The sequence below is a fragment of the Colius striatus genome, chromosome 3 (assembly GCF_028858725.1).
Source record: "Colius striatus isolate bColStr4 chromosome 3, bColStr4.1.hap1, whole genome shotgun sequence".
NCBI lineage: Eukaryota > Metazoa > Chordata > Aves > Coliiformes > Coliidae > Colius > Colius striatus.
Genome location: NC_084761.1, coordinates 71,188,425 through 71,212,708, shown reverse-complemented (window position 1 = coordinate 71,212,708; position 24,284 = coordinate 71,188,425). Strand labels below are relative to the sequence as shown.

The 24,284-nt window shown below is 41.5% G+C and overlaps 1 protein-coding gene across 4 annotated transcripts; it reads left to right on the top strand.

The window, feature by feature from the left end:
* Positions 1-176: 176 nt before the first annotated feature.
* On the top strand, positions 177-21,895 carry SPATA18 (spermatogenesis associated 18). Of its 4 annotated transcripts, XM_061992883.1 has the most exons (12): positions 342-507; positions 2,339-2,444; positions 2,542-2,657; positions 4,190-4,308; positions 14,656-14,790; positions 15,462-15,699; positions 16,715-16,873; positions 17,427-17,602; positions 19,410-19,533; positions 20,189-20,263; positions 21,054-21,099; positions 21,353-21,895. In XM_061992883.1, the coding sequence occupies exons 1-12, from the start codon at positions 421-423 to the stop codon at positions 21,358-21,360; spliced, it is 1,389 nt and encodes a 462-aa protein (XP_061848867.1). In that variant the 5' UTR covers positions 342-420; the 3' UTR covers positions 21,361-21,895. The 4 variants fall into 4 exon arrangements, with proteins under 4 accessions (XP_061848871.1, XP_061848867.1, XP_061848869.1 ...); XM_061992887.1 differs by lacking the exon at positions 2,339-2,444 and having other exon boundaries at positions 177-507; XM_061992885.1 differs by lacking the exon at positions 14,656-14,790.
* The last annotated feature ends 2,389 nt before the right edge of the window (positions 21,896-24,284 follow it).

Below are 24,284 nucleotides of genomic sequence, written 5' to 3'. Positions count from 1 at the left end.
GGCGCCCCCTGGCGGCGCGGGGCCGGGCGGGAGGTGGCCGCTCCGCTGCGAGGCGGGTCCTCGCGGGCCGCCGGGTGGGGGATGCGTTAACCGGCCGCGCCACCTGGCGGCCGCGAGGGTGCGCTGCCTCTGGCAGGCCGGCGGGCCGGGCGGCGGGCAGCCGGGGGCGGCCGCCGCGTTGCCACGGCCGAGGCGCGTCCTGCCCGCGTTGCCACGGCACCCAGCGCCGCGCCGAAACGTGCCCGGCCTACGCTACCATCGCGGCTATAAAGGCGCCGCGAACGGGGTGTGAGGTACCAGCCGTTCTCCTTCCTCTCTCTCGCGCAGCATCCGCAGAGGACTCCCGGAGGGGCCTGACGGGACGGAGGACTCGGAGCAGTCCATCTTATCCTAACCCCGAGAGTGAGCTGATAGCCGGCCATGGCCGACGGCTTGAGGAAGCTGGTCACCGCGGAGAGCGGCCGGGTGCTTCAGGAAAAGCTGGAAAGCTGGTACCGGGACTACGAGGTGGGCCGCGCCGGGGCGGGGGGCTGCGTGCGTGCGGGAGGTCCGAGGGCGCGCTCGCGAGGAATCGCCTCCGGCCTGGGAACTGTCAGTAAAATGCAAGGAAAAAAGGTGTTCAAAGTGAGAACGGGGCTCTCCGGCTTCCTAGCCCCTCTGGGTGGGAAACCTGTTAGAACTGAGAGGCTACTGCAAGCCAGCGCAGCTGCAGAAGAGCAGAAGCAGGTGCAGGTGCGAGGAAAGAGTTTCGGGTACAGGTGAGGAGGAGGCTGGGTATAACGGGGTGTAGGGAGGAGTAAGCAGTAACAGGAGATTGAGGCGGCAAATCGGTGAAAGCGGTAGAAAAGTTGTGCAATTAAAGGAAAAATGTGATGAAGGGACCCAAGATTTGACCATTTTGGATTTTCTCAGCAGAAAATCTTGTCAGAGTTCTTGCTTCCATGTCCCCAGGTGTCATTAACTTCAGGACACTGATGGTTTGATCATGAGCTTGTAACCGTCTACTGTCTGCTATGGAGCAAAAAGGTGCTGAGCAGAGCTGCAGCCTTTTCAAGGGAAGGCAGTTCTCTCTTTTTGTGTATGTGTGTGGGGTTTTGTTTTTTGATGTCTTTTTTTCTTTTTTTTTTCTGCTTTGGAGTATGTAGGAGTGTGTAGGATGCAGTATATTAATAGCCAGTGTAATTCTCTGCAGGATTCGTGGCCAAGGATGGTTTTAAAAGCTACCACAGAGTAAAGGACAGTGGAGAAGGAGGAACACAGGCATGCAAATAGGTGGTGGGGGTGCACCTCGGGGGGCTGAGCAATAGTGTGAGCTGAACCCCTCATAATAAGTGAAGCGGTGGTAGTCTTTGAGGTCTAGGGAAATGAAGAGGAGCAGCTTCAGGCTGCTGTTTCAGGAAAGGAGGAGCTGGCAGATGGAAGCACCATGGGTGATATGTCAGTGTAACGAGCTGGAAAAATGCACTTTGCAGTTTGGTTCTGGTGGAGGTTACCAGGGTGAGCCTGCTCCTTGAGGCCAGAGGAGAGCACGCTGCAGCAAACACAATGCAAAATGATAGTAGCATGGGTGGGAGTTTCAGCTGGTTTGGAAGCTGGTAAAAGCCATATGGAGCCTGAAGACCCCGAGAGGGATTTGAAGGTATTGAAGACAATACACAGGTTACAGATAAAGATTAAGGAAGCAGGCACAAAGTATGTGTTTTCCTGGCAGGTGCAGTAGCATTCTGCACAGATTAACCCCATCTACTCCTTTTCAGAATTGCATTTGCTGAAAGTGGTATAGTTTTCCTATTCAGTTGTCTCCTAGGCATAATGCTGGGCTTTGTGTGCTCTTTAGTAGTGTTTAATTCTGTTGGTAACTCTTAAAAAAATCAGATGTAGCTTCTTGGAGGCCTCACCTGAGTGTTGATAAGGCAAGATAGTAGCCTTCTACATAATCTTTCAGCTGATATGGAAAATCAGATTTTGGACTAATGTGGGTTGTCTTTTTTTTTTTTTTGTCCAACAGTGTCTTACAACTTGAAAAAAAAACTGTGTTGAGAGATTTTTAACACAGATCCCCAATTGTGATGACTCTTCTTATAGATATTTATGATTGCATTTTCTTTGTGAATTGGGAAAGGAGTGAGTTTTCTCAGATAGTGAATTCACTGGGTGATAGAAGTCCTGATGTCTTGCTCGTTTGCCTATTGACAACGTGAAACTCTTAAAAATGAGTGACCTCATCCTTATGGGAGATGTAATGACAAACAGTTGTGAAATGTAATTGTAGGGGAAAAAAGGAATAATTGTAAGTAAGAAAGCCCAGACAGATGTATTAATAGACATTAATTTGCAGACTAATTCCTGTGATCAGAATCTGAACCGATGCTGTGAAATAATAGAATTGAACTCTGAGATTCAAGGGCAGCTCTTCACAATCCTCAATGAAACATCTCGAGAAGGTAAATCAGGGCCTAACACATTTGACATGTATCATTTTTCTCAAGCTCTGGCTCTTTCTGTGAGTGTTCTTAACAAGTTCTTTATGTATTTTCTTAGGAGGGCATTACGCGGGTGTCGAAACAATAAAAACTCGCCTCCTGCCATGGCTAGGGACTTGTTTTTCCTGTGCTGCTTCAGGAAAGCTCTTTGAAACCAACCTCTCTCTCACTCAGGTATGTAGGAAAATTATTTTAAGGGAATGGAATGGTGTGAATTTATACCTGTGTGAGAGCTTTGATGACTTTCCGTTAATGATATTTCATTAAGCAAAATCGGAGAGAGAGACTGTGTCTTTAGTTGCTCATGGAGACAACTATGGAGACATCTGTGTTTATTTCTCTGTCTGGTCATGTGTTCCATTTGAAAGGGATGACAAGGAGGTCATTAAAGTTACTGTTGGAGTTCTAGGTCTTTTGCTGTTTCACAGCCAGTGACAATATGGAGGAATCTGCTTGGTAAGAGGAGCTGTGTTCTTGTACTGCTTTCCTTTTCTAGGTAAAGAATTATGCCACATTTAGATTTACAAAGACAACACAATAGAAGTATTTATGCCATATTTCTGTTAGTAAAAACCTATAATTATGTGAAAATACATGTGTAAGCTGAAGATGTGTATAAACCTCATACATTTATCTGTGAGCTTTTATTTTGTAAACAAAGATGGCAGGTTTTTTTTCCTAGCATCTGAGCATTACAATATCTCCAGAAGCAGAGGGGGAGGGAAGTGCTCATGTCAGCCATGATGCCGCCACGTGCCTGACTTGATATTTGGAGTTGGTATGTGTTTGATATTTATTGAAAGAGGGTTGTAGTATTTAACAGTTCATCAGAAAAGACAGATTTGCTGTGGCTTTGTGCTTTCAAAGAAAATAAGAGTGTTGGTTGATGCAGACTAGGGAGGAATATTGAAGATCTTGATTTGACAGTGATGTCTCCATGTTCTCTGACTTCTCATTTTTATACCTCTTCTGTCATAATCTTTCACAACTAAAATAAGAACAAATGAAAAGGGATATTCCTTAAGAATTCGATTCTAGTGTGTTGCAGAAGTAGGGTTCTGAAAAAAACCCCTCAAAATGTAACAAAATGGTATTAAATGACAGCACACCTGGTGCAGCAATTATAGATTTGTCATTGCTTGTGACTTTTAAAATTTAAAGAAAAAACCCACTGCACAGTTACTTATGTAATTCTGGCAGGATCAGGCAAACTCATAGGTTGTTAAAGACAGAGCTGCATGTGTAGTAGTGTGCTTTCTGGAATGACAATAGTTACTTCCTTTGTTCTAATACATTTTTTGGTTATTTTGTGATCATGAGTTCCCCAAAACTTTGAGTTGGTGATGCAGTCAGTCAGAAGATGACTGACTAGAAAAAAAAATGGTGTGACACATCTGCAAGAACACTTTCACCAGGTGATGTGTGTTGCAGGTAGTAAGTTTGCAGGTGCAGACCTTCCATAGTCTCTGTCAGGAAGTGTAAATGAAGTGAATATTTTTCCTAATATAACTGAGCCTTTGTTTTGTGTGCCTAGAAGGTTTTGCTTATATGTATAGAAGGTATACAATTGCTTTTGTTTTCACCTGCTTTAGAAATTATCTTTATTGAATTGTTTAGAAATACATCTGCTCATAATGCTGCACTATGTTGCTGAAGGATTCTGTAAGGTACAACACTCAAGCACCTGATTTTGTGTTTTGTTGTAGGATTCAGTTGAGAGAGAGAAGCAGCTGATGGAGCTGGCCAGCAATCAGACTTCTCAACTACAAGAGCTGCAGAAAGAGCTGACTTCAACTCGCCTACAGCTCAACCAAGTGCAACAAGAGTAGGGGAATTAACTGTCATTCTTTTTGTTTGTTTTTCAACAAGCCATATTTTTCTCTTGACAGCTAAATACTGATGGAGATTTGTAAAATGTTTCATTTCTGGCTTAAAATCAGAGATTCAAACTAGATCTAGACTCTGCATTGTCCATGTGTGTCCAAAGTAGGGTACAAATGATACAGTCACACTCTCATTCATATATTAAAAAGATGTCAGTATTCTAGATAAAAGGATTTTGTACAGTGCATATAGTCAATGAACTGTGGCATGCTGAGCCAACCTTGATAAAAATCAATTAAGTACCTATAATGCAACACTTACTGAAGGCCCTACTACATGTCATAGTTAGTTATGGTATGTAATCAGTGTGTGAACATCTAATAAGATCAAAACCCACTGTGATAAGGTGGAGGAAGAAAGAGACATTTTCCAAAAAGTGACCAGGACTGAATATTTGTTTTTTTTCCCCTAGTTGCATAAAATGCATTTTGTGGCTCATTGTGGTCTCAAAATGACTTAATGGCTTCAGAAACAAATTTATGCAGTGAGCATGACAGACACTTTTTCATGCATCTTGTTAGCATGAGAACAATGAATGTTCACAGTTCTTGAGTCAGTACAAGTGATATAATTAAATCTCTTAAGTGGTTCTAAGAATATCAAGTTCCTAAAACTGCAAACTGTGTTAGTTAGATTTCAGGAAAGAGTTTCAATAGCACCTTCCATCCTCTGTCCTAAACTTGCTGATCTCTCCTGCTTTCATAGAGTTGTAGAATCACAGAATGGTTTGGGTTGGAAGGGACCAACAAAGGTCATCTAATTCAACCCCTCTGCTGTTGGCAGGGACATCTTCCACTCAAATCCTCATCCAACCTGACCTTGAACATTTCCAGGGCACTCACAACTTCTCAGGGCAACCTGTTCCAGTGTCTTACCACCTTCATAATAAGTAATTTCTTCCTTATATCTAGTCTAAATCTTTTCATAGTTTAAAACCATTACCCCTTGTCCTAATGATAGGACAGGGGTAGAAAGTCTGTCCCCATCTTTCTTATAAATCCCTTTTAAGTAATGAAAGGATGCAATAAGGTCTCCCCAAAGCCCTCTCTTCTCCAGGATGAGCAATCCCAACTGTCTCAGCCTTTCTTCATAGGAGAAGTATTCCAGCCCTCTGATCACTTCTGTAGTCCTCCTCTGGCCCTGCTCTAACAGGCCATGTCTGTCTTGTGCTGAGGACCCCAGGTGCAGCACTGCACATGGGGTCTTGAGAGAGTGGAGCCGAGGGGGAGAGAATCCCCTCCCTTGACCTGCTGGACATGCTGCTTTGGGTGCATCCCAGGACATAGCTGACATTTTGGGCTTCAAATGCACGTTGCCAGCTCATCTGTCTATTTATTTATTCTCTCCTCATCTACCACTATCTCCAAGACCTTCTCCACAGGGCTGCTCTGAATCAATTTTTTTTTTTCCTCCCCCTAGTCTGTATTGGTGATTACTGTGGCTGTGTTGGGCTTCATGAGATTCACACAAGCCTGTTCCTAAAGCCTGTCAAGGTCCCTCTGAGTAACATTCTGTTCCCTCAAGAGTAACAACTGTGCCACTCAACTTGGTGTCATCTACAAATTTGCAGAGGGTGTATTCAATCCTGCTGTTCCATGTCATTAATAGAGAACATTACCACTCCTGATACAGACCCCTGAAGGACAACACTTGTCAGTGATCTCCATTTGGATCTTGAGCTGTTGACTGCAACTCTTTGGGCACAGCCAGCCACTCAGTTGCACATCCATCAATTAGTCTACCCATCAAATGCATCTCTCCAATTTACAGAATCACAGAATGGTAGGGATTGACAGGGACCTCTACAGATCATCCAGTCCAGCCCCTTGGTAAAGCAGGTTCACCTCAATCAGGTTGCACAAGAATAGGTCCAGGTGGGTTTTGAAAGCTTCTAGAGGAAGACTGCACAACCTCTTTAGACAGCCTCTGCTAGTGCTCCGTCACTCTCACAGGAAAGAAGCTTTTCCTTGTGTTCCTGTGGAACTTCCCGTGTTCCAACCTGTGCCCATTACCACTTGTCCCTGGGCAATACAGAAAAAAGACTTGCTCCATCCTCTTGACACCTGCCCTTTAGGTGTTGATAACATTCCCCTCTCAGTCTTCTTCAGGCTGAAGAGCCCCAGTTGCTGCAGCCTTTCCTCACAAGGAAGATGCTCCAGTCCTCTGAACATCTTGGTGGCCCTGTGCCGGACTCTCCAGCAGTTCCCTGTCCCTCTTGGGCTGAGGAGCCCAGAACTGGACACAGGACTCCAGATGTGGTCTCAACGGTGAGATGAAGAGAACTCCCCTCAACCTGTTGGACACACTCCTCTTTATGCATCCCAGGATGCCATTGGCCTTCTTGGCCATGAGGGTACACTTCTGGCTCATGGTTAGTTTATTATCAATTAGGACTCCCAGATTCTTGTTCCTTCCCAGATGCAGGACTCTGCACTTGTCCTTGTTGAATCTCATGAGATTCCTCTCTGTCCACTCTCAAGCCGGTTGAGATCCCGCTGAATGGCAGCACAGCCTTCTGGGGAATCAACCAGTCCTCCCAGTTTGGTGTCCTCAGCCACCTTTCTGAGGGTACCCTCTGTCCCCTCATCCAGGTTGTTGATGAAGATGTTGAACAAGACTGGCCCCAGAACTGGTCCCTGTGGAACTCCACTGGCCACAGGCCTCCAACTCGATTCTGTGCCACTGATCACCATCCTCTAGGATCTTTCTTCTAGCCAGTTCTTGATCCACCTCACTGTCCACTCATCCAAGCCACACTGCCTGAGCTTTCCTATGAAGGTGTTATGGCAGATGGTGTCAAAAGCCTTGCTAAAGTCAAGGCAGATGACATCCACTGCTTTCCCCTCATCTAGCCAGCCAGTGATGCCATTGTAGAAGGCTACCAGATTGGTTAAGCAGGATTTCCCCCTGGTGAATCCATGCTGACTTCCCCAGATAACCATCTTTTCTTTCATGTGTTTTGAGGTGGCATCCAGGATGAGTTTTTCCATCATCTTTCCAGGGATGGAGGTGAGGCTGACTGGTCTGTATTTTCTTGGGTCACCCTTCTTGCCCTTTTTGAAGACTGGAGTGACATTGGCCTTTTTCCAGTCCTCAGGAACCTTACCTGTGCTCCATGATCATTCAAGAATGATGGAGAGCAACTTAGCAATAACATCAGCCAGCTCCCTCAGCACTCATGGGTGCATCCCATTGGGACCCATGTTTTTTTGGGTGTCTAGCTTGCTTAGTAGATCCCTAACCAAATCTTCTTCAACCAAGGGAAGGTCCTCCTTTCTCCAGATTTTCTCTCTATCCTTCAGGCACTGAGCTTCCTGAGAGCTGGCCTTAGGAGTAAAGACTGAGGCAAAGAAAGCATTCGGTAGCTCTGCTTTCTCTGCATCCTCTGTCACTAGGATACCCACCTCATTCAGCAGTGGGCTCACATTCTCCCTAGTTTTCCTGTGCTACAAGTGTACTTGAAGAAGCCCTTCTTTCTATCCTTTGCATCCTGTCATGGTTTTGTGTGCCATTTCTGGTAATGGGGAAGAGGCTGTAAAGATGGCTCCTGTAAGAAGTTGCTTTGTTAGATTCAATTCCAAGAGGACATTAGCCTTCCTTGTTTCAGCCCTGCATGATCTGATGATGTTCCTATACTACTCTCAAGTGACCAGGCCCTTTTCCCAGGTTCCATAGACTTTCCTTGCTCCATTTAAGTTATTCCAGAAGTTCCTTGATCGTTCATGCAAGCCTTTAACCTCCTTTACTTGATTTTTAACTCTTAGGGATACACCAATCTTGGGCTTGAAGGAAGTGCCACTTGAATAACTAGCTTTCCCAGGCACCTCTACCTTCTAGAGTCCTAGCCCATGAAATCCTTCCAAGTAGGTCTTTGAAGAGGACAAAGTTGGCTCTCCGGAAGTCCATGGCTACAATCCTGCTTTATGTTCTGCTTCTTCGATGCAGAATCTTGAGCTCTACCATGTCATGGTCACTGCAGCCAAGGTTGCCTCCAACCTTCATGTCCCTGACCAGACCTTTATTTGTCAGTACAAGGTGCAACAGCACATCCTTCCTTGTTGGCTCTTCAACTGCCTGTGTCAGGAAGTTATTGTCAGTGCACTGGAGGAAATTCCTGGACTGTGTGCACTTTGCTGTGTGACTTTGCCTGCAAATATCAGGGTGGCTGAAGTCCTCCATGAGAACCAGGGCCTGTGATTGTGAGGCAGCTCTCAGCTGTCTGTAGAAGGCCTCGTTGACTTCCTCTTTTTGGAGGTGTCTTGCAATAAACTTTCATCACAGTATCACTCCCAATTAGCCTGTTCCTTAATCTTCACCCATAAACTTTCAACCTGCTCTTCATCCACTCTCAGGCTGAGCTCAATATGTTCCAGTTTCTCTCTCACATAAAGAGCAAATTTAAAGACAAAGATATTGTTTAGGACTGTGTCAAAGGCCTTACAGAAGGAAAAGGAGATGACATTGATTGCTCCTTACTCAGCAATGCATATTAGTGTCTGTTCCGTCTTTACTTGGACGAATGTGAGCATTCTGATTTTTCACTATCAAAAAGTCACTCGGTCAACTCTGAGTGGGTTAAAGATTATTGCATCCTCCTGAAAGGAAGCTAAGAGGATGAAAAACCTTGTGACCCCGCAGTATATGTTTAATATTAAGAGCGACAAGATGGGACAGAAAAGGACCCCACAACATTTGGAACAACAGAGAGGTTTTTTTGTTCTCAGCATTTCAAATGGTTTGCCAGAATTAGGTAAACTTGCAAAATAATTCCAACCTGGAAGGTTTAATAAGCAAAGAAGCTGTTTTCTGTTGCAATTTTGAACCACAGAGGAGTTTGGGGAGACTGGTGGATCTTATTAATGGATATACCTGAAGGGAGGATGTACAGATGACAGAGCCAGGCTCTTTCCAGTGGTGCTCAGTGACAAGACTAGAGGCAATGGGCACAAACCAAAACACAGACGATTCCCTCTGAACATCAGGAAATACATTTTACTGTGAGAGTGGCTTGAACACTGGAGCAGGTTGCCCAGGAGTATTGTGTAGTCTCCATCTTTGGAGGTACTTGAAAGCTGGTCCTGGAAACTGGAATTGAGCCTTAATGAAAAATAAGGGGACGTTGCAAAATAATTCTATTATTGCACAGTCAGATATGACTTTTTGTAAGCTATTTCTGTGCTGATAGTCTGCACAAAGATCACTGTGATTGTTTTCATACGTCAAATTGGTATGGACTTGATCTGCTTAATCAGTTTGTCAAGTTGCATTCTCTGGTAGGATCTCTGCCTTTATCATGAAGGCTACTAATTTTTTTTGTGGTCTGACAAAAACCCAGTTGACTCTTGAAGACAAAGACCATATCAGCCACTATTCTTTTGACAGCAGATGATAAAATTACTCAGCTAAAACAAAAATTGAATCTTGGGGTATTTGTGGCAGAAAGTCAGCATGCAGAGGCACAGTCTGTCATTTACCTGGGCAGGTTCTGTTTATTCTACACTGTCCTATGCTATAGCAAACCCCAAATCTAGCTCCTTAACATCCTGTCGCTTTGCTTCTTGGTGTTACAGAGAGAGAATTACCATAAGTAGATCCACGTGAGAGGAATGGTTACGGCTGAATTTCTGTCCTTTCAGATAGAGGAAGCAATACTTTGAAATTGAGAGCTTGGTATTGTTTGAATCTTGTAGCTGGAGTTAAATAGGAGGGAACCCTGTTCTGAGTTATCACTGGAAATGATTGTTTGCAGTTCGCTGTGATGTTCTTGGGAGTAGCATGTATGTTAAAAGACACTTCAGTCTGTCTGTCTTAACATAAAGTTCTTTATATGGCTTTTTCTTTTAGGCCATTTTTGCCTAATCCTTTTTGCCTGTCTACACAGAAGTAATGGCTATAGCTAGTAGTTGTGTCTCTGTTTTAAAAATAGGTTTTGAGTTTGAGTGTGTTGGTCACATCTGGGAAGTTATTCTGGATCAGCAAGGGTACATGTGGGGGACTTGCCTCTCCTTTTCAATACAGCAGTTCTTAAAACTAATTTTCTTTCATGGTTTGATCTACAGGCAATTCTAGAAGTAGTGATAATGCTTTACTGTTAAGAAAGGTAGCCCACATCTTTCTATTTGTTTTAGAGGCTTGTTTATTTTTGTGTGTTACATTATAAAAAAGAATACAAAGGTAGTTGAAATTAATTCCAACAGCACACAAAATCTTGTGGTAACTGGTATTTCATCAATAGAAACGTAGTCATACTTGTTAAAGAAATGCTTTCAGCCTTTCAGTTAAATATCATTGCTGCTCTTTTTAAAAATGGAGGGAATGTGACTTTGCTGTTTACACTGTAGGAAAGGATGTAACTTTATCTTTCCTTTTAGGTCAACCGTGAGAGGCTGAGCTGCTCAGAAAGATAAGCAAACAAAAAACTTCAGGCTTCCAATATCAAATTGGCTGTCACTTGTTCATCTCTGGATATTTATCATTGCTTCTAGAATAACGTTAATTCTCAGATTTCGTTCATGGGCTTTCCTAGCAAGTGTTGATCAACTTGGATTTTAATTTTTTTGAATGACTACCTGCGTTATAAACTCAAATTCCTACAAAATGGGCTCTTTGGATTTGATGACTGAAAAGTAGCTTGATTTTTAGATACAATCTGACTGCTTTCTCCCCAGTTGAAACTATTAGTAGGGAATAATGCATCTCACAAATCCAGGGGGTTGGTCTTTTTCCTGGTTTCAGCTGAGACAGAGTTAATTTTTTTCCTAGTAGCTGCTACAGTGCAGTGTGAGAATAATGTTGATGACACACTGATGTTCCAGTTGTTGCTAAGTAGTATTTAGATCCTACGTGAAGGACTTTTCAGTTTCCCATGCTCTGTCAGCAGGGAGGTGCACAAGTGGCTGGGAGGGATCGTGGCCAGGACAGCTGACCTAAGCTAGCCAAAGGGCTATTCCATATCACAGAATGTCATACTTAGCATGGAGGTGGCCAGGAGGAGTGTATCTCTGCTGGTGTTTTGGTCAGCAAGTGGTGAGCGATTACATTGTGCATCACTTGCTTTTTCTTGGGTTGTAATTCTCTCTTTTCAATACAATTATTATTATAATATTTGGTTATTTTTATTGTTGTCATGACATTTTATGTTAGTTACTCATTTGTTGTTAGCTCAAATTTTACACTTTTCTGATTCTCTTCCCCATCACACTGGAGGCAGGGAGTGAGTGAATGGTTGCATGGTGCTCGGTTGCTGGCTGAGGTTAAACCACAGTAGTCTACATGCAGACCAGACAGAAATTCTTGTTGCCATTTATACTATCGACTGAAGAACGAACCATTCCTATGAATTCAGGAGTTATGTAATTTCCAAATACTCACGGTTCACGTTCACTCTCAGTTTACCCTATAAGGTGCCCTACATTGGCATCTTCTACCTGTGCGCTCAACTTTTGATTGAAGCAAAGGCTCTATTTTTCATGTTCTGTGGATCATCTTTTCAAAACTTGAATTTGCCTAAGTCTTCACCTGCCTGTCAAAACCAGAATCCTTTTAAGAGCAGAGAAAGTGAGATCAGGACTGATTTGTTATACTTAGGGCAGGATTCTTCTTTATTTTTTTTTTTTACTCAAGGAACAGTTTGCTGGGAGTGTCTTTTGCATCTTTGCAATACTAGTTTTTTGAGACTCTTGGAATAGCTGATGATCTCATTCCTCTTGTCTACAGTCTCTCTGTCTCTCATACTTAAAGCAAGTTTTGTGAAACATCTTGGTTTTCTGGGCTTTTAGAGCAAATGTGGTCTAGACTCAATATAATTAAATTCTATAGCCAGTATAGGCTTTTGTTATATCAAGATGTTAATTGTAACAGGACTTAGCTATTTGCTGCAGAATTCTAAAGGAAAATACCAGCTTTTAAAATGAATTGTGATCCACATTTAAAAGTAATTGGAAGTTCTTCAGGGAAAGGCAAAAAGTAAAGTGTAGTAAAAGCTGTTGTTACATACAGACTGAACAAAATCCTATTAGTACATATTATAAATGGAAGCTTATTACCTGGGTGCTTAGACTCATGCCGAGGTCTGATGAGACTTAACAAAGCCAGACAGTTCACTTTGAAGGAAATGAGGTCAAGATGACTTTTCTTTTTAGATTGACATGAAGAAATATTGATTTATTAATAACAGCCAATGTGGTAGCTTGAATCGGTTATCTTAAGATTTTCTATTGTTGCTGTTGCAGGGGGCTTTTAAAAATAGCTTAAACAGACATTTGGCCAGAAACTCCACATCGATGGAGTTGTTCTTTCCTTGAATTTCAAGGCAGTCTTACTGATGGAGTCGGGCACAGTCCAAGAACTGGGGAACTGTGACGGACTTTAATGCATTAATGAATTATTTGAAACAGGAGAGTAGCAGTACACTTCTTTATCCTAATAGCTTTAAGCTGATCCTTGACACAAATTCTCAAGGCTGTTGTACTTTCTCCTGGGACATTGGCTCAAGATGCCCATTTTATTTTTATATGGTTAAATGGTGATGTTTAAAACATTATTTATAGCTTTAAAATAACAGTGAGTTATAAAAACTGTTCTGATTTTTCAAAGAACTATGTTTTGCCTTGTTTGTTGGCATTATTTTTGTAGCATCTACATCTCTTTAAGCTTAACAGAAAGATGATAATACTGTCTTCGTTTCAGAGTAATCTCAGGCAGTAGAGTGATGAACAATAAAGCAGGGGAAACTCTTGACTAGTGCATAGTTTTAATAAGCATGGAAAGGATTAGTGTGGAGGCTTCAAAAGTTAGCATTGGTAGTTCATAAATGCGTCTAGCTTAAAGTTGGGTTTTTTCCTTTTGACATTTAGTTTTTCTTACAAAGAAAGAAGCATTCATTTTCACTGATGGCTTTTCTTATGTTTGTGACTTACCATATGACTTTTGATAAACAATGAAAGATACAGATATTTCTACTGGTTTCAGTCTGTCATGTGCTCTCCTATTTTGATGAAAAGATGAAAGGTTTGTGGATCTCACAGCAGTGAGATAAAGACAATTAAAAATTGCTTTAAAACTTTCTGAAAAATCCCCTTGTGAAAAAGGATAAGCAACAAAAATGAAATAATACAGGAGTGAAATGATTACTTTTGATTATCCTTTCTGTTGAATAGTTACTAACGCTGCAGGGTTCGTCTGCATCATCTATTGTGGAAATTTAAGGACAGCCTGAGTAGTGTGGTGTATATTATGTAAGGGAGGGTGTCACTTTTTTTTTTGTTTTGTTTTCCCGTAATTTCCCCCCATCTCTAGAACTTTTCTTCCCAAATCTACTTTTCTTTCCCAGTTGTTCTTGATGTTAGAACTCTTTAGTCCTCTTTTACTACTGCTCTGCTAGAAGTCATTGCTAGAGGAGCTAAGGACATCTGTGGATTGTAATAGTGGATTATGTGCATCTACAGCTTTTCCTACTCAGGTTAGAAGGACAGTCTTTCCTCTTAGCAGCCATGCTGGCCTTATTACCTATGGTCCTTGCTGTCAGCCTGCTCCTTAGAAAGTCAGAAACTTGTCAGTTGATAGGTGTTACAGCTTTCTATGGGAGTTCGTATCCTCAAAAATTTCACCAGGGCCCTTCAGTAAAGGGAGGACAGACTGAATACCTCCAAAATGAATAGAAAGCATGCTTTCATGCTCCTTTTCCTTTTTGGAAAGAGGAAAATAGCAGTAGTACCTGTGTTGGTAGGGAAAGCAGTGATGTTGGGATATTTTCTAACACTAAGAATAAAGGCCAGAAGATAAACTTAACTGAGATTCTGTGATTCTGTGAAACACTACTTCTCTTGGTGGGTGAACAGAAGAGGAATCTTTAGCTTTTGGTAGTACTTGCATAACTTCATGGTTGATATTGCAGCAAAGAAAAGTACCTGATATGAGAAAATATATAGAGTCTTAAACTGTAGAAAACTGAACTGGTTTAGATATCATCCTAAATACTAGAAAGAAATAGACCTCATCATCAGAGCTAGTGCAAAGATACCAAACGTTAACCAGTGATCTCTCCTGTAATACCAAGTGCAGTGTATTCAGTCTGCTGCCACTGTACACTTTTGCATTAAAGAGTAATTAAGAGTATGCTTTGGAGTATGATTTTTTAAAACTCTTAATTTCCCTTTATTTTACCATAAGGAGCTCAACATTTCTCCTCTTTTTTCTATTCTTTTTGTTTGATGATGAGGATTAATTGATAGATGGTTTGCATTGGTAGAAGGACATCTTCTGACTGACTGTATTCTGTGTGGTTAAGTCTGAAGACTTCCCGTGCCCAAGAGAAGGATGCCCTGAGGAAATTAGATCGCCTGAATGACTATGAGCAGCAGATTCAAACACTACGGGATGAAATTTCTTTCTTGGATGCCCAAAAGTCTGTTCTCCAGAGCAGGTAGAGGTGTTACTCGGAGAAGTCATTGCATCAGAGAAATTCTTCATGTTAGGTAGCATGAATTCCCTCCTCATGTGAAACTCAAGTATAAACATTACTTTGTAATAAAGGAACATAAACTCTTAAATGATTTCTCCTAGTGCCCAATGTTTTAATTTCAGGCAGCGATGTTAAGTTTCTGGCAAAAGAGCAAAGAGATCAGCTTTACAAGATACATTGAGAGCAGCTGTACAGTATAAAAGTGGTTGGTGGTTACAGTATATAAGTGGTTAGGTTTTTTGTTTGTAAGTCCTCTTAGAATATTGTACCATTACAGGACAAAACTTGTTATATACTCTGTTGTTTGACTTTACAAGTCTTCAATGATACTGAAAGAGGAACAAATCTCCACAGTATTTCTAATAAAATATGTGTTTCCCCCAAATAAAGTGCTTGGCTGTGCATGCTTTAGGAATTACTTTAACTTTATTATTCAGGCAGTAGCCCATAAAATCTATTGACACAGATGTCTTCATGTTAGACTAGCCAGCTGTAGCTTCATTTACTTCTGTAAGGACTCAAAATCTCAGCTTACCCTGGTAATAATTACATTGACAGAAAACTCAGTGCACTAGGCAAAATCATCTGAGGCTGGTGAAGTTATCTCCTGCTTCTTTGCCCGTCTGCCACAGGCTTGCCCGAGGCCGCTCCCCGTCCCCGAGACGCAGTGCGAACCGGTCTCCCAGCCGGCTCCGTGGGAGGAGCTGCTCGCCCAGCCTGGCCCGGGCCACCAACGCCTCACGGCGTGCACGCCTTGTGGCTCGCTTCAGTGACATCTATGCTCAAGAACGCTTGGATGCAGAGACCCTTTTGAGGTCGTACACCAGTGACGTGGAGGTGGTGCAGAGGATAATATACATCGCAGCTGTGGTAAGAAAGTGTCCTGTTTCTTGTTTCACAAGTCTGCCCAAAGTGTTTTATAAAGTAGTATGGCTGGATTGGATTAAATTGTGTGCAAACTAGGATTTCTGTGAAATATACAGAGAAAACATCTCATCTCTCTTCCCTTTTGACTTTTTTCCTCATGCTTTTTTAGATTGAACTGTCCGTTTAGTGTCCTTTTCTGACTGTTCCATCGCAACATTAGAACCAGGGTCAGTGATCTACACTGCAGGTGCTAAAAGGGGCTCTGAAAGGCAGATGATTCCTGCACTAAACAACGCTGCCTCATTTAGATGAACTGTTTTGGGATTGCTACATTTTAGAAAAATGTAAAATCTTCCCGTCTCATACTTCCCTCTTGCCTGTAGCTATGTGTTTTCCAGTTTTATTGGGTCTCTTGATATTGCCTAGATGCCACAAGTTTACTATGAGCTCAATCTGAAGACATTAATTTTCATTTTTCTGTACTTAATCTTCTTTTCTATGAAACTGATGTGGTACATAGACCTGTGTCAGAGAGGTGGTGTCCCTAATATGTGTGATCCCAAGCACATTTAACTTACTGAAGTTTTTTTTCCACACTTGTCATTCAGTTTACAGTCTCCATCATTCAGTTTACACTCTCCAATTTAACCTTTCTTCCCAACAGGCTAGAGGTGCTCCTGCCTGATATTTTAGGCTGTGGCACAGAAAATGCTATTACCGAATTCTGCTCTTGATACCTTTGAATGTGATTCCATTGATTGTGGGTGTGTGATGGAATCCTGCATAAAAATAGAGGGTTAGGTGGGAAGCTTTTCAACCCTGTCTTCTGAAAAAAAAATCACACTTGATTTAGTCAGAGAAGTCCTCCCAGATGAGTACTATTTTTAACTTCCACTTTTACAGCAGCATTTTATGTTTCTCCTTACAATGATACAGTGATACTAGTTTAAGTTAGTCCTCTCAGATAACAGGATAAATTAGTCTCATGGATTTAACTAGATGTTCTTTATGCTTGCAGGAGTCTTTTCATGCAGCAAAGGGGGCCTACAGGCAGTTCAAGATGCGTGTAAGAGAGATTCTGTCTCTAGGGCACTCGGGGCCTGAGTCCCTTGAAGACACTGTCCTGGATTACATAGTTCGCCATGAGGATCTGTATGACATTCAGAGCAGTGTCAATGTAAGTCAGGTGCAGTGGGGAAGGGACGTGTTAATCTATTTGCAGTGGTGGATAAATTTGGAGCGTGTAAACTAGAAATACACTGTATCCTGAAGAAGGAAAAAACTTGACTGCATGAATTTTGTGTCTTTTGTAGTAGTTTATTTTCCAAATTAATATTGTGGTGTAGCCCAGTAATCACTTCTTTTATTTGCCTGTGACTAGAATGTCTTCCAGAATAATGTTTTTGGCAAGATATAGTATTAACTGTCTTAATCTCAAATAAATATAAGCTAAATTTCTTTTTTTTCTTAAATTGTACTCTATGGAAAAACTGCATCTTCCTCCTAAGATTGATGTCAGTTATGTAGCTTATGCTTTCTTTCTAAAATAACAGCATATTCTTTCTGAAGCTAATATTTTCTGGAGTAGCCTGAGACAACATAGCTAGGAGCTTCTTATACTGACTTATAAATGTAGAAATCTCTGCAAGGTATTTTAGGAGATATTTCCATACTTGCCCGTGAATAAAAGTGCTACTGAGCTCAAATTGCTCAATTGTGTTTATTTACAGGAAGTAATTCGCTCCATGAACATCAACCCAAAGATTTCGTTTTCACCAGAAATTAATTTCATTGTGATCAGCAATTTGATTCGAGAATTGTGCCGTGTGGCTTTTTCAATGCAGACACTTGTTCCTCCTCTTGATATTGCCTTTGGTACTGATGGAGAACTTTTCAGTGACACCAAGTAAGAACTTTTTATTTTCAGTCAGATTCTAGCTATTAAAAAAGAGAAATCCATCAGGCTGTGTAGTCTACTTGGTTCCTAATGATTTTAAACATTTGCTATCGATTCTAGATATTAATTTGGGGCAAATATTTCTGGTCTGTAGTGAATTCGTTACGTCTTTAAGGTTTATGATGGTGTACAAATGCCAGGATATAGACCAGTGTTAACAGCTTTTTCCAGTCAACAGCAGATTAATTTTCTGAATGAACTTCAGTCTGCAGAGCATATTTAGTTCTCACTTTGTAGAAGTCATGTTTACTGAGGTCTTGGTCAGCCTGAGTGTCTGATACCAAGCTTATCAACAACATGTGTGCTGTGGCTACTGTACAACATATGGATCTTAATACACCCCCATCTCCTCTGATTTAGAGCTGGGCAAAAAGAAAAAGCTTTTAAAGATGGGAATTTTGTTTAAAAAGTGCACACCATAACATAATTTTTCTTTCTTTCCATTGGGTCAGGGCTGTCTGCTTAGCTATTAGCTCTGTTGGCTGGCAGAGAACTGTAGGGTACTTCTATGCCTTCAAGAAAACAAATGACTCCATAACAATTGCTCTTAAAAGCAAGAAAAGCCATACCAGTAATAAAGTTTATAATAATCATAGAATCATATCATAGAATCACAGAATGGTAGGGTTGGAAGGGACCTTTAGAGATCATCTAGTCCAACCCCCCTGCAGAAGCAGGGTCACCTAGATCAGGTCGCATAGGAACATGTCCAGGCGGATCTTGAAGACCTCCAAGGAAGAAGACTAGAACCCAGATGGGATAGACCTTGAGAAGTCAAGGAGAGGAAAAAAAAAAAGAGAAAATTAAATATAGCCCTTCAAGAGGAGAGGGGAAAGTCATACATGACTACTTCATGATCCCATCCAAATACTGGGCAATTCACTAGTTGATACCCACAGTCATTGGCTGAATTAAAATGGCTGCAGTGCTATGGTATAGCCTTGGGATGCTTTCTCCACCTGCTTGATGTGTGTGTCCTTCAAAAAACAGGTGTAGTGTGTTCATGCACGTTGGTGTGGGAGACACATTATGCACATCTATCCATCCATATCAATAAATATGTGGCATATATAGATGTTTACATGTATAGCATATATGTGTGGCACACAGAGATGGAGCAAAGTTTGCAGAAATTAAAATAGCTCTGTTACACTGATACCATTCTGTAAAAGGGGTGACCAAACCACATCATCCCCTATGTTCTTCCTCCATGCAGAGCTTCTTGCCTCTGTTTACAACATTGTTTTATATAAATTGCTATTGTAAATGCATTACAAATATATTGATGCATTGCTATTTTGCGGTTATTTGTTTTTAAGTTTGAATCCACATAACCAGACATGTATTATTTGGCCAATATTGTAGACTTTGGAGGGGCAATCAGGATGCTGGGCTGACTATGCCTGCCAAAAATGCTGCTCAGGAGGTTTAATCTGTCAGTGGACCCAAGGACTCTGTCTTATAGGAGCTAATGCAAGAGTATGATCTAGTGGCCTTCTGAAGTATGAGATGGCTTTATTGGAGTGTCTTGCACTATAACTAGAGAGTGTATTCTGCTAACTCTGTGTTACAAACGCGTTTCTGTTACAAATTCATGTAAAGAATGCTTATTTTTTTGATATGGAAATATTGTCAAGAAAGATGCTTATGAGCTGTAGCTATTATTCTGCTTTTTATCAACACTGATGACTTGAAGCATCATCTTTATCTTTTGGCACTTATATGCAGGCATTTCTTGTACTCTCTATTTCAACAGGTACCATCGCAGCATTGGCTCTGATTTCACAGCTGCCTTGGTGGCCTACCATGTGTGGCCTGCTCTGATGGAAAATGATGTCGTACTTGTGAAGGGGGAGGCAGTCACAAAAAGAGGAGCTCTGGTACGTACTTTTGTTAAGGAACAGGTTAAGGGAAGTCATATTTACATGCTGTTCTAAAATGAAAAAAGATAATTTCACAGAATCATAGAATGGTAGGGGTTGGAAGGGACCTTTAGAGAGCATCTAGTCCAACTTCCCTGCCAAAGCAGGTCCAGCTAGCTCAGGTCACACAGGAGCACGTCCAGGGAGGTTTCGAAGACCTCCAAGGAAGGAGACTCCACACCCTCCCTGGGCAGCCTGTGCCAGGGCTCCCTCACTCTCACAGTAAAATAGTTTTTCCTTGTGTTTAAATGGAACTTTTTGTATTCCAGCTTCTTTCCATTACCCTTTCTCCTGTCACTAGATACAATAGAAAAAAAGTGATACCCTAACCTCCTGACATCTACTGCTTAGATATCTGTAAGTATTCTTGATTGTTCCCCAGACATCTGCAGTTGTATGTATCAAATATCAGTTAGGTTTTAGTGCCTCATCCTGTGTTTAGGATGAGTCGTTCCATCTGCCTAAATGTATTCATTATGCAGATATATGACTGTTGGCAGAGCCTCTTTCAAGGAGCTGGAGCCTCATCTCCAGCATGGCAAGTCTGCTTGCTGAGTCTTTCTTTATTAAATACCCTCTCTCAAATGAGGTTTGTTAAACTCTTCTCTTATAGTGGTCTGGCAGAAGCAGAAGTAGAAGTAGAAGCAGAAGCCTCAGCCGTAGCACCAGTCCTCTTCTATGTCATCGTGTAAGCACCAGCTGAATGCTTGCAGTGTAAACAGCAGCAAGTATTTTCAACTCGGAATGTAGGCAACCTTTTAAAAATGCTGATGTGCCACACCGACATTTTAATGTGAGGAATAGAGGCCTTTTGGTCTGAAATGAGGTGAAGCTGAACTGACAGATAGTTATTGCCTAGTCTAATTGTCAGTGGGGGATACTGTATAAGAAGTAGATCATAGTTAAACTCTCAGAAGTATCAACTGTAGATCTCAGAATGCTTTCCTCCTACTCCTCCTTGCTTTGGTACTCTTCTGAATAACTAATTGCATCAGCATCATCTGGAAGTGTTTTAGTCATCTTGCAGCACTTATACAGCACATGGTCCCTGCCTCCTGGAATTTACCTTCTAATGCCTCAAAAGAGCAGAAAATCGGTGTAGGGCAGGCAGGAGGGGAAGAACTGAGATGGTACTAATAAGCTTTGTGAAATCTTAGCAGATTGTAATTACACAATGTTTTTAACTATTTCTGTAAAAATCATGTATATTTTTTGAATTGTTAGACCATCTTATTAAATTGACATAGATGCCCTCAACCTAAAATGTTGAAAATGTGAGAGACTTTGGGTAAGACTCACTTTTTTGTGTGTGTGCTGGGTGTGAAAAAGACACTAGAAAGTTATTCAGTGTGACTTTATAGCAGTGAAGCTGCACCCAAAAGACGTGCAGATTTTCTGAGTGTTGCCAAGTCCCCAGGTGCCTCTCCTGGGTACAATTCTTTAGCACACTGGAGTTTCCTGTCCTCTTTGTCTTACAGTTGTGTCGAAGTCACAGTCCTTCCCCACTGAGGAGCAGAAGCCCGAGTAAGTGAACATATTAGTTCATAGTGACTCATGGTTTTCACATTAAGCCCTTGAATGACTGAGAAAAGAGACAAAATAATGTACTGAAGGTCTTGGAGTCTGAAATACTTGTCCAAGACTTATTTTTTAACTACATGGGGACAGTGAAGTGAGGGATCTCAGATGATGTGAATGTGTGCCGATCTTGAAGCCAAGCCAATTTAGAGACTTAGAAAAAGATAGTGGTAATGAAATCTGTCTTTTTCTTCAATAGGGCGTTAACTGAACGTGTTCCTGTGATTCAGTACATCCCGATCCAACAACTCCACTCGTGCCTTTTCTCTTCAAGAATACCTCAAGTCTCGCAATAACATGAATGGCCATTGGCACTACAAATGGAGTTTGTGTTCAGTGTGTAATTGTAATTTCAAAAACCAATTCAACCCTTCTGATCAAAAAAAAAAAAGTAAAAGTGCATGCAATGCAGGGCCATGCTCATTTGGCAAAAATTTCAGAGGAACCCATGCTGTAACCTGCAGGTGGAGACACAATTATTGCATCTGGAATGTTTTCCACAGAAACCAGATGATGTGATTTGCCTTGATAGGTTGTTTAGTACAGCCTAAATGGTGAATATTGCAGAATGCTTAGCTGTTACTTGAAAACCATGTCATTTAATTGGTGCTTATTTACAGTTTTGGAAAATAGCAATAATCTTAGGATGTGCCAGTCTCACACAGCACCCTTTTAAATATATCCTTGCAGTTAACTGATTTTTCTAACTGCAATGCCGAAGTTGCACAAAGCAGTCATAGATTACCAGTCCCCAGGACTTTATTGATATTTGCTTATGAGAGCACAGTTGTGTGCTTTAGCAAGGTAGAAACAGTCCTTGTTAAATTAATTGTTACTTAGAAATTAGTATCATAAAATTTGTAGTTTGGAATTTAGTATTTTGAAAAAGGGCCACTGTTGGTGGGCTTGAAATGCTTGCTTGAGGTGGCCTATTCAGTATCACTTTTAATAGGCTTTCATACCAGACTGATAGATTAGTAACTCTTGTGAACAGAGTGAAAAAACAAAACCAAAACCTGTCCCTGAGTTATCCCTGAGCATGGGCATTTATTACATTTTTGGTGTCAAAATTAGATACCCGAAGAAATTTTATTCTGGCACTTTAAGTAGCTTGTTTCCCTCATGAATATTTATTTTCATGTCAGCATTTTTGTTTTCGAGAGAATTGATGCTACCCTTCTCTCAGAACCTCACCTGTAGGGCCAACCTTAAGGCACACAAGTGACTACTTGGGGCCTTGTGCTTTTACATAGAAGCAATGAATTTGCCATAATGAAGCTGATGTGTAACTCGCTGACTCCACTGTCTTATTCCGGCCAATACCTGATGCTTCAAAGGTATGTGGCACTCCCCTCAAGTTTGTCTCCACAATTTTAGAGTAAAACGATCAAAAGGAGGGAAAATTCCTTTCTGCCTCCTCTTTTAATCATCCTGTGCCCTGGAATATGACATTTCATCAGTACTACTTTAGTAACAGGAGGAAACGTATTTTCATTAGTTCTGAAACTACTTAGTCCTTGAAATTAAGCTATGGGAACAGATTTTGTGATCCTTTTCCATGGATCTTAATGCAGGTTTACACATCCATACTCGTTTTCTCCACTTGTGTGGTTTCAGATTTTGGCACAAGGCTCTTTGGCATAAGATCCAATTTCAAGCAGACTTCAGCAATGGTCCCATGAGCCATAGATCAGCTGTGAGTCTAGTTCTACAGATGTATTTTTCTTGGAATCAGGCCCACTGGTAACCTTTTAGAGCAAAATGAGGTTCTGTGCATAGAGGGCTGTTCACAGAGCCACTCTGAATTAACTAAGGGAGGACAAAGGCACATCCACATACGTAGTGTAGATTTTTTTTGGTGTCTGAGAAAGTGCAGTGCAGTATTTTTCCTCTTCCAAGAGCCTGATTGCTGATCACAGCTATGGATCCAAGTTTGAAGTAAACCTGCGTATTTCTGCACTGATCTCATGACTGAAACCACTCCAGTTCTGGAAAAACTAACACCTGTAAGTTGTGTTGCCATAGAAGACAATTAGATATCTTGAGTATGGCTTTGAACAGAACAATGAGAAATTTCTAAAAATCTTGTAATTACCAAGGGTAAGGAGATGCAGGTTTTTAAAAAAATTAGCTGTTGAATATTATCTTGTGCATGTAATTACCAAGACATGCCTGTGTTATGATTTTGAGTTGAGGTAAGTCTCTATACCAGCTGAGAAAACTGACTAAATCAAGGAAGTATGTTTTTTTTGACAGGCATGAGAGACAACGTAGTTCCAGACTTGCACACACTTGTGATGCCGCTAGGATCTAGTATTCACAAATATCTAAAATTGCCAAAAAAGAGACATATTTGCAGTGCTTGGTGGAGCATCTCATCTTATTCCCTCATTACTTAGAGAACTAATATCAAAGTCATAGTGAAAACTGATGCAGTGGCAGCCACTGACTTGTTTTGGTAGTGAGAAAACAGCCCTAGGATTATTTTTTTCTTCATAACGCTATTTTCAGCAAAATAGGAAGTTAGTCCATGCTATGGTAACAATTAATTAAACAAACCTTACTCTACTCAACTATACTCTGCAGCCTTTAGCCTTTTAATTGGCGTATACCGTTTTGTACTGGCTGCTTGTGCAGTTTGCTTACAGCCAATTAAATCTCTAGGTCAGATAAAATATTGCTTTTCATAGGATCATAGAACAGTAGGGGTTGGAAGGGGTCTTTAGAGATCATCTAGTCCAAACTCCTCAGTCTCCTCTTCTCTAGACTAAACAAGCCCAGTTGCTACAGCCTTTGCTCATAAGGAAGATGTTCCAGTCCCCTGATCATCTTGGTAGCCCTGTGCTGGACTCTCTCCAGAAGTTCTCTGTCCCGCTTGAGCCGAGGAGCCCAGAACTGGACACAGGACTCCAGATGAGGCCTCACCAGGGCAGAGTAGAGGGGGAGAAGAACCTCCCTTGACCTGCTGGCCAGCCTCTTCTTGATGCACCTCAGGATGCCATTGGCCTTCTTGGCCACAAGGGCACATTGCTGGTTCATGGTTAGTTTATTATCAATCAGGACTCCCAGGCCTCTCTCCAGCAGGTCAATCCCCAGCCTGTACTGGTGCATGGGGTTGATCCTTCAGGACT